The sequence below is a fragment of the Mizuhopecten yessoensis genome, unplaced genomic scaffold, assembly GCF_002113885.1.
Source record: "Mizuhopecten yessoensis strain PY_sf001 unplaced genomic scaffold, ASM211388v2 scaffold8537, whole genome shotgun sequence".
Taxonomy (NCBI): domain Eukaryota; kingdom Metazoa; phylum Mollusca; class Bivalvia; order Pectinida; family Pectinidae; genus Mizuhopecten; species Mizuhopecten yessoensis.
Window position 1 is genome coordinate 1,206,930 of NW_018407597.1, and position 11,144 is coordinate 1,218,073.

At 32.7% G+C, this 11,144-nt stretch overlaps 1 protein-coding gene across 1 annotated transcript; it reads right to left on the reverse strand.

Annotated features, from left to right (window-relative positions):
* Positions 1-1,225: 1,225 nt before the first annotated feature.
* LOC110456124 (serine protease inhibitor dipetalogastin-like) lies at positions 1,226-6,891 on the reverse strand. The gene is made up of 7 exons (XM_021506681.1): positions 6,796-6,891; positions 5,800-5,866; positions 5,315-5,394; positions 3,308-3,350; positions 2,822-2,916; positions 1,715-1,787; positions 1,226-1,341 (listed from the first exon to the last, which is right to left on the reverse strand). Exons 2-6 carry the CDS (start codon positions 5,860-5,862, stop codon positions 1,727-1,729), a joined length of 342 nt encoding a protein of 113 aa, XP_021362356.1. The 5' UTR covers positions 5,863-5,866; positions 6,796-6,891; the 3' UTR covers positions 1,226-1,341; positions 1,715-1,726.
* Positions 6,892-11,144: the final 4,253 nt, after the last annotated feature.

The following is an 11,144-nucleotide window of genomic DNA, read 5'->3' on the forward strand; positions in this document are numbered from 1 at the left end:
TTTATATATATGTTATTACATGTAAAAAGATTAAATGTTCATGTGAAGTGGATAATCATAGAAAAATATTATATATCGACAGACTTCAAAACTATCGGTGTTCACGCTTCACAGGGCTTCTCGAGTTTATAAAGAACAAATGTAAAGAATTGAAGCGAAGAAGCAGGTATATGAGAAACATTTTGATAAGCATCGTAGGCGATGAGTGTAATCATTCTTGGGTAACACTAGGTGATTCCCAGTGAAAAACACCAAGGTGCGGTACATGTCTAATGATTATTGAACGTAATACTTTTATATATTCCGTCTTTGCGTATTGCAGAGTTATCTTCTCTTGGGAGCAGGTATTGATCGTTACGTCACTTGTTTGTGAGAGTAATGCCATCAATTTTTGAGAAAACGACGTAATTTTCTCACACAAACCAATGACGTAACAATCAATACCTGTCGTGATTTTTCTTTGCATCGGTCGACCCAGCAATGAACTAAGAACACGCTTGAGTGAACATAGACAACAAACTGAATACGAATATTTACGAAATCTACATATGTTAATAAATATATTCGTGAATATGCCGGTGATAAAATAAATGTATTACTTTTATATCAATTATATTGATCAGACACTATTCGAGAGAAAAGGAAGAAGATAATTTTATAGAATTATTAAAACCTAGTCTCAAACTCTGCGCATGAAACTATGAGGTCGCAGTGGCAGTTGACGTTACAAAGCACTGTCATCATTAGAAGATTGACCAATGAGTCGGGAGAAAGGAAACCTACAGTGGTTGTGGGAGAAAGGAAACCTACCGCGGTTGTGGGAGAAAGGAACCCTACAGTGGTTGTGGGCGAAAGGAAACCTACAGTTGTTGTGGGAGAAAAGAAACCTACAGTGGTTGCGGGAGAAAGGAACCCTACAGTGGTTGTGGGTGAAAAGAAACCTACAGTGGTTGTGGAAGAAAGGAAACCTACAGAGGTTGTGGGAGAAAGGAAACTTACAGTGGTTGTGGGAGAAAGCAAACCTACAGTGGTTGTGGAAGAAAGGAAACCTACAGAGGTTGTGGGAGAAAGGAACCCTACAGTGGTTGTGGGAGAAAAGACACCTACAGTGGTTGTGGGGGGAAGGAAACCTACAGTGGTTGTGGGAGAAAGGAAACCTACAGTGGTTGTGGGAGAAAGGCTTTTCTTCGTTGTTTGCAGTCAGAACAAAAACAAGAACATTCTGTCCATGATCTAAAATTACTTTAATCAGATAATAATCATTCAATTAGCATTTATATGATTGACGCTCTGATGTATTTTGTGTAGTAATCACAAGTTTCCTGTGTTCACTTGTGTCACCTAAAACAAAACAACAAAAAAAACATTTCTGAAAAAATGGCAAAATGAAGTTTTCGATGTAACCTGTATACCGGTAAGTGATATTGTTTAAGTTAAAACAACAAATGAAGTACAATTATAAGGCATGTAAAATGAATTGTATAAATCATTGAATGTTACCATACGCAGATTGTTGAACCCAAAAAAAACTGCGAATATTACGAAACCGAATACTTGTACAAGGACCTATCATACATATGATGTTATGGCCATTAAGAATGGGTAATCTTAAACCCCGTCTGTCACAGAAATGGTATGACTATTGTCATCTGACGATTTCCTGATCAAACTATAATTAAAGTAAAGTAATATCATATTAGGCATGATGACATACCATAGTGATGTTTCATTGATCTGTTGTACTCGCTTCTCCGTCACACTCGCCATCATGCACAAAACTCAAATTGCTGTTGAAAAAAAAATATCGAGGTACCAAACAAATATTTATAACAACATTTAAAGTAAATAATTAAATTTCAGGACAATAAGAGCATTTTTGTTATTTATTTATTAAATTCCTGTTGTTTTTTATTTCTTATATTTTTAAGTCCAAACCCATATTATAAATATGTTGAAGGGACAATTTAGTGAAGTAAGTTTTTTTAATAACCTCAAAATCAAGTCGAAACTGAAAATATATATCTCCTTACGAAAGTTTACGTAGTTTATAATGACCCGACCTGATGCCAACGTCCAGTGGGGTCAGTTTTATCTTTTGGGAAAGCCGGTGATAACAGTTTTCACAACCGAAATAGCGCAATATCCGGGCCTTTCAGTGAGAAGTAAACATGTACGGTACTACGCTGTCGAGCGATAAAACAGTGTCTGCAGTTATGTATCTGAGTTCCCCCATAATACATTCTTGAATTACACAATACATCGCAAGTAAAAATTATAAATATCATAATATATTCCTCTAATCAGATATTTCTGTTCACATTTGGATTTGAATAAGAGCGAACAGGTTCAATTAGAGCATTCACGCACTGAGAGCGTTCCGCAGGGAGAATTTCAAACCGCAGAAAGTACGATATCAATAGATCACTCGATCATTTATAACGATGTTTGAGCTTAAGATGATGTTGGAAGATGATTTTGATTCAGAATAAATGCATATACTTGTTTTCCAGAGATGCTAGGTGAATAAAGCGAAAGGTTCCTTCCTCGTCTGGAATTCACCGACAGCTGCTGCTAAAACCTACGGCTGTACAATTAAGGATTTCTCCATTATGGATTAAAAACGCCAAGAAAACATTGTCTCTTGTAAATTTATCGACATGAATTAGTCATAGGGAGTATCAAACTATATAATCATGAATAGTTTTGTGACAAGGTTATAAAAAAGCTTACTTCACTAAATTGTCCCTATCATATTCAATATATATACCAAACAAAAAAAAAACAAGCGTATCTCGATCGGCTATCTCCGCTGAGCACTTACTGACATTCCATCTCTTCGATGCTATCAAATGTAATACCATATTCGGCGCAAACTTCGTTTTCAGAAGGTGGTTCCGGATACGCTTTAAGGCATTCCTACAGAGTGACGTGTTCCAAAATAATAAAAATCATTGATACACATACTTTGTATACAAAAGTTTATCACAATCATCGCTCATCAATAAAACTTTAACCTTTAAAATGTTCTATTAATTATATTGCAACTTCTTCAAAACTACACTACACATTTATAGATAGCAAAAAATCTAAACAGTAAATTTAAATCATTGCCAAGAATCTACTTGTAAAAGGGCACCAAAATACCGGTATCTGCCTAATTGTGTTTCAGTTGATGTGATGTAATAATTATTGAATTTTTTTTTTGATTATTATAATTAATATTATGTATTAATTAATTCAGTCTGTGTACACTTACTTAGAATATAAATACAGTCATTTCAAAAGTTCATCTTTCATGTCACGTTACCTCAATATTCTCACAAGTGTCATGCCCTTCTATTTCGTCTCCACTAAAGTGAAAACGGAAACAACAGTTTGACTCGATAGTGTTATAAATACGTTCTTGTAAATGAATTATTAACGAAATACATAACCCGGAAATATTACTTTTATGAGTCATCCGTATCATATTATAATTCCATGACTAAATGAAGTTATACATGTTCTTATTCAATATAGTAATATATATATGGTCTATAACCTATAATAATTCAATAGAGAAACGCATATCTATATTTTACATAATAGCGAGTAAATAAACGGACACATATCCTCCTGTATTACACTATAATGACTCAGTTACATCCTTACATATCTTCTATTTTATATCATATTGACTCAATAAAGCAATCTGTATCTCCTATTTTACACCGCAGTGACTATACATTTGTATTATAGCTTATAATGCATTTAACACATGGTTCTTTTTTTACCAAGCCGCGACGCAATAAAGTAATGCATAACTCCTATTTCATATTACATTGACTCAATATAGTAAACCGTAGCTCCTATTTTACATCCGCGTAACTCAATTATACCCTTATAAAATAATTCTCATTTACATTACTTTGATTCAACAGAATGTTACTCATCTCTTATTTTACATTTAATTGAATCAATACAGTAAACAAATCTCATATTTTACATTTTTAACTTATTATTTATTTATTTTAAACACATCATACTCTATATAACAATACCATGTATATACAGTAATATGTATTCCCATTCTACACCATAGTAAGAAACATATACCACACTTCATCAGTTACTCATTATATAGACTTATTTCCCATTTTACACCATACTGGGTCAATAATTAGAGAGGGACTTATCTCCCATTTTACACCATACTGGGTCAATAATTAGAGATGGACTTATTTCCCATTTTACACCATACTGGGTCAATAATAAGAGTGGGACTTATTTCCAAATTAACGCCATACTGGGTCAATAATTAGAGTGGGACTTATTTCTCATTTTACACCATACTGGGTCAATAATTAGAGATGGACTTATTTCCCATTTTACACCATACTGGGTCAATACTTAGAGTGGGACTTATTTCACTTTTTACACCATACTGGGTCAATAATTAGAGTGGGACTTATTTCCCATTTTACTCTATACTGGGTCAATAATTAGAGTGGGACTTATTTTCCATTTTACATCATACTGGGTCAATAATTAGAGTGGGACTTATTTTCCATTTTACACCATACTGGGTCAATAATTAGAGTGAGACTTATTTCCAAATTAACACCATACTGGGTCAATAATTAGAGAGGGACTTATCTCCCATTTTACACCATACTGGGTCAATAATTAGCGAAGGACATATTTCCCATTTTACACCGTACTGGGTCAATAATTAGAGTGGGACTTATTTCCCATTTTACACCATACTGGGTCAATAATTAGAGAGGGACTTATTTCCAAATTAACACCATACTGGGTCAATAATTAGAGAGGGACTTATTTCCCATTTTACACCATACTGGGTCAATAATAAGAGTGGGACTTATTTCCAAATTAACACCATACTGGGTCAATAATTAGAGTGGGACTTATTTCCCATTTTACACCATACTGGGTCAATACTTAGAGTGGGACTTATTTCACTTTTTACACCATACTGGGTCAATAATTAGAGTGGGACTTATTTCCAAATTTACACAATACTGGCTCAATAATTAGAGTGAGATTTATTTCCCATTCAACACCAAACTGACTCAATATATAGAGTAAGACGTATCTCCAAGTTTACATCAAATCCACAAGAAATATTTTAAATGTATAAAATATCTAATAACAATGAATCTAAGGATGTGTATACATATTCACAATTTCATAATCTCGTTAAACAATTAATAAACTACAGAAACACTAAGAAATTGTTCCATACGTATCCGTAATCACATTCTTGCATTGTCAAACTATTGTTTAACTTTTCCGCAATACAGGTTATACTCACGCACACTTGAGCCAACAGAGGTTGCTGTATGTCCCCCCTTCCTCTCCACACCATGGGTCGTATTCAGCAGTACATATACACTAGAACGGTACACGTACGTGTATATATATACAATAATATGTTTGTTATCATTATTGGTTTCTTAATAACCTATTCTGTATTAGTACTTGTACTTACCAATATATCAAATTGTTTTTCATTTGTATCATTTGCTTTTTTTCATATCCGAGATAATACAAACAGGTACTCATTAAATAATGTTTATAAAGCATAACTAAATAATGAGCTATTACCTCCTTAGACGTCATTGTATTTGTTATAATGTTTAATTTGTCACTTTGAACGATTATTTAGGCATTCAATTCCCCAATGTTCATTATTTATACTTGATACAATTTACAAGAAAAAATGTATGTATGAGTTATATGTTTTTTTATTTGAAATAAATATCAAAAGCCAAACATATGGTTGGTCAATTATCTTACCGGATCTTTTCCGTTGACAACTACGATCACAACCAACAACGCGAACAGGGTACGGGGCATCATGACACTATAAAGAAAATTGCAGTGTTGCCCTGTTAAACTGCCAGCAAATGGCAATGGAGATCAAAGAGAGTGATAATAAATTGAGTTATAGGCCAACACAGCAGAAACAAGAAGAGAAATATATATCTTAATTATGCTAATAAACAACTAGGTATTACTTCTTATAAAATTGTTCTATTACGAGTAGATATAAACGTTAACATGTATTTAACTTACCACTTGTTTCTAAGCATGCAAACAATAATATCTGAATTATTTACACCTGAGAAATGAAAACATGACCGTTACTAACGCTTGTGTAATGTGAAAAATTGCGCTTGGCAAATGTCAGCACACGTAAAATATAAATACATAGGTTAGTTACACTAATGAAATGAAAACATGGATGTAACTTCATCTTCTGAAATGAAAACATGAACGTTACTCTAATGAAATAAAATATGTATGTTAGTTACTCTTATAAAATGAAAAAATGTATGTTACTTACTCTTATGTAAATGAAATCACGTCAGATACTCTCAGGAAATGAAAACATGTACGTTACTCTAATGAAATAAAGTATGTATGTTAGTTACTCTTATAAAATGAAAAAAATGTATGTTACTTACTCTTATGATATGAAAACATGTCAGTTACGCTAATGAAATAAAACATGTATGTTACTTACTCTTTAATATAAAAACATGCAAGTTACGCTAATGAAATAAAACATGTATGTTACTTACTCTTATGAAATGAAAATGTGTATGTTACTTACTGTTATGAAATGAAAACATGTAAGATACTCTAATGAAATAAAACATGTATGCTACTTACTGTTATGAAATGAAAATATGTAAGTTACGCTAATGAAATAAAACATGTATGTTACTTACTCTTTAATATGAAAACATGTAAGTTACTCTAAGGAAATAAAACAGGTATGTTACTTACGCTTGTTGTAGGTTCACAGTAAGCAATGCAGTGTGTTAATCAAATAGTAAGTCCTGTGGCTATTTTATAACAAATGGAGACCAATCAGAATATATTGTGGAGCGTAACGAATTGAAGAAGGCGGGGTTCCCTAGTGTGTGCGTGTGCGACATTAATGAACTATTTCTACATAAAGTGTCAATCTCTGGCGTGTTGATGTTAATGAATAAATGTGATAGGAGGCCTTCTTATGCTTTCTATGGAAATATATCATCGAATGCAAAGGTAATGATATCTCTGCAGTCAAGCCAGAAATTACGTTTGTATTTGATGCACGTTAAAATAAAACAGACAATGTTGAAGTCTTCTCAGATTATGTAGACATCTTAACAAAAGTCTGCGTAAGACGAAAACAGAAATATATCATTTCATTTCAAATCAATCTTATTGTATTCAAAAACACAATTGGATTAGGCACAGGCATTGCCTATAAAACCCCTTTCCTCAGAAAATACACACATTTCATACATTCATATATACATATATATAGAGAGAGAGTATTATAGAGAAGATGTAGTATATGTTCAAATTAATAGGAGAATACTAGACCCATTTAATACATGTTCACAGAAAATAATAATTAGAATATCATAGATTTTAATTAATATAGTCTATTTACTTCAGTTATTAATAGCCTAGTGTTTGGTTGGAGGCACTTCAAAGACACTGTCACTATACACAGTGCCATCCTTCCCAATTACACCAGAGTTATTGATATAAAATAGCAAATACAAACACATTGTAATATAATTTTTAGTATAGTTTAAGTTAAAATCTTCCAGATTTGTTAATAAACTCCAGAACACATGAGAGAATAAATTGATTTATTTCACTGCTAAGGTTCATATCACCCTTAGTGAAAGTAACAGTATTTAAGATGATGTTGTCAATTTCGTTATAATTAGATAACGCATTGAATAAAACCTGTCCTTCATCTATATATTTGGGGCAATTGAGGAAGAAGTGATTTGCATCTTCAATAATATAACCACAGTCACATTTAGGGTTATCTGTAAGATGATCATTATATAAATCTGATTTTTATTGGCTGACTTTATTACGTAGTTGACATAATGTTATATTCAACTTCCTGGAGCCACCGTATTTAAAAATATTCGTACAGTTAGATGGTTGCAAAATGTGTGTGCTTTCCTTAAGTAATTCCAGCTTTAACTGGCTCAATGAAGTGAGTTTTGGAAAAATACAGTCTGGCCTATTCCATAGAGACATCATTCTAGGAAAAAAGCTATTTTTATACACGTTGGTTCTGCACAAGGGAACAATAAAGTTTCTATGATGTCTAAGGCGAGGATTAATATCATTATTAAAATATGGTAAAATACAATCATAAAGATGGTCAGGACAGTCATGCTGCAGTATCTTGAAAAATAATATACATTGGTAATTATCACGTCTTATTTTTAGTTTATCTACACCAACTTCCTTATATATTAAGTTATGACTTGTACCTCTTCTCAAACCTGATATAATTCTGAGACATTCTAATTGGACTGATTCCAATAAGTCACTTTCACCCTGGGTGCAATTATTCCACACAGCACAAGCATATTCAAGTGTTGGTCTTATAAAAGATTTATAAATTATTTCAAGAGATTTTCTATCTAGCTTGTGTTTGAGCATTCGCATTATTTGTAGTTTTGTACAGCTTTTTCCATATATATAATTAACTTGATCAGACCATGATCCACGACTATTAAAAAGCAAACCAAGATGTTTATGATTTTTGACATTTATAACGACACTATTTGAGAATACCAAATCTGGATGAGATGTCTCAGAATTATTTTTTATTAGACATTAGTTATGATTCAGTTTTACTTGGCTTAAATGATATTCCCCATTTATCAGCCCAGAGAGACATTCTCCTTAAATCCTCATTAAGAATATCTGCAGCATGTCTGCCATCACCATCTATCAAAACGTAAAGAAAAGTGTCATCAGCAAAGAGTTTGACATGGGAGTGGAGTTCATCTTCTAGGTCATCAATAAATATTAAAAATAAATAAGGCCCGAGAACCGAGCCTTAGGATACACCAGCTTTTAATGTTTGTAAATTTGACTTGTATCCATCTATTGATACCCTTTGTTGTCTATCAGTAAGATAGCAATGAATCCAGTTCAAAACGTCGTCACAAATTCCATATTTCTTCAATTTGTAAATCAATCCACTGTGCCAAACCCTGTCAAAAGCTTTGCTGATGTCACAAAATACTATCCTTGCCTCTTTTCCTTGATCAAGTTGTTTTGAAGCTTCATCATATAAATATATTAATTGGTTAACTGTGGAGTCATTGGGAAGGAAGCCAGACTGATTTTTTGATATAACATTATTCTCGGATAGAAAATTAAAGAGATGTTTAAAAACTATTTTTTCAAGACTTTTACTAAATAATGATGTGACAGAGATTGGTCTATGGTTACTGGGGTCACCTCTTCCTCCATTGCCCTTATATATTGGGGTAACATTAGCACACTTCCAGATATTAGGTATGCAACCAGTGGATATGGATTTGTTAAAAATTAACAGTAAGGGCTTTACAAGAGAGTCAGCAATACCTTTAATAAAATAAGGGGGAAGTTTTTTTATATTAATAAGTTGGAGCTGATCATGAACATCCTGTTCAGTGATAATAATGGTAGATAATTTTTCTTGTGAGATAGGACAATTAGGAGGAATGTCAAGGTCAGTTTTGTCAGAAGTAGAGACAGAGGTGAAATATGAGTTAAAAGATTCTGCTTTATCCACAGGATGTGATTTAAGTTCACCATTTATTACAAGAGGAGCATCATTGTTTGATTTATTGTTAATGTTCATAATAGACTTCGCCTCGCATTGCAGTGGGAATGCCCCTGAACCGTTCTGTCTGTATTGATTTTGAAGTTTGAGTAGATACTTTTGCTTAGGTTCTCTTACAAGGTCAATAACTGTGTTTCGCATATTTCGTATAAAAGTCATGAAGTTCGTATGTTAGCGTAGCTTCTTTTGACAATAAATCTCTTCTTGTTTTCACTACTGTTATCCATAAATGTTCAACAGTTTTAGAAGTGCGTTCTCACCTTACATGTAAGCTAGCATATTAATGAAAACCCCATTTTTGGCAAAATATTCACATATTGCATACATCGTAAGGACACGCTGTCTTATTTGCTGACATTTACCGACAGTATGATTTTAATGGTAGCCATTATCATTAAATAATCAGGGACTTTCTGTCCATGACCATTTTCTTTATAAATCAAGTTGGTGTGAAAATAGCAAGCTGAATAATAAACAGTCTCTACGACAAAAAAGTCTTGAGACTTTTTTTGAGAAATTATATTTAGTGCATATTTCATCATCATAGAACACCTTGTATAGAATCTACACGTTTGTATACAAAATGTATTCAATAAACGTGCCTCTCCCAACCAATAATGGAAATCGTTTAATAAACTGATTTAAGCAATCAATCTATTAGAGATAATTTACGTACTAATAATCCTTATCGTTCAAACCCGCTGTTATGGTAACAGATTTACTAATACCTTCATATGAATTGTACTTTACTGCCATTTATTTTTCTGTTTTCACTGCATATAGATTATTCTAAATATTGGCTTTGCACTTTTGAAAGAAATTACATTTTCTTTGTCAATTTTGTTAACTTAAAGCAAGATAAACAAAAGTCTGTTTTTTTCTCAGCAAATTTCTTTAAACTTAGCAGAGCTGAACCAAACCATGCATCTTAACATGTATATACGCCATTAACAATTAATACAGACAAAATGGGCAGACAATAAAATCATTTAAATAGGTGGTGATACAACGTTAACAAAATTCATCAGAAATAAAAACGACTTGATTTATCGCGCTGTACGCTACGATATAACACTATGAAAACACAGAACAGATGCATTCGCATGTAGTAAATGTCAATTGTTATACATAAATGAATAAAGACGGGTTTTTTTGTATCTCCTTTTTTCACATTTACAGCAATGTCCCGTACCTGGTAGCTTCTAAGACAGGAATGACACCGTCTTGAGTCTGAGGCATGTGAATTCTTCCATTTATGATATTGGAGTTTTCCTTTATTAATCTTCATTCCATCATATGCTTTGTTTTATTAACTAAACCATTGAATCTCATTCAAAATACGTACTTTTAAACAGACATTGTGGTAACTTCTTTAAATCATATTCGCCAACTAGGTCCTGTTTTGTGTGTGATTCCTGGTGTGGTCCTATCGGGCGTGCTATGTTAACCATTACTCAAATTGTCGCAGTAACTTGATACCTTACTTTTTTAA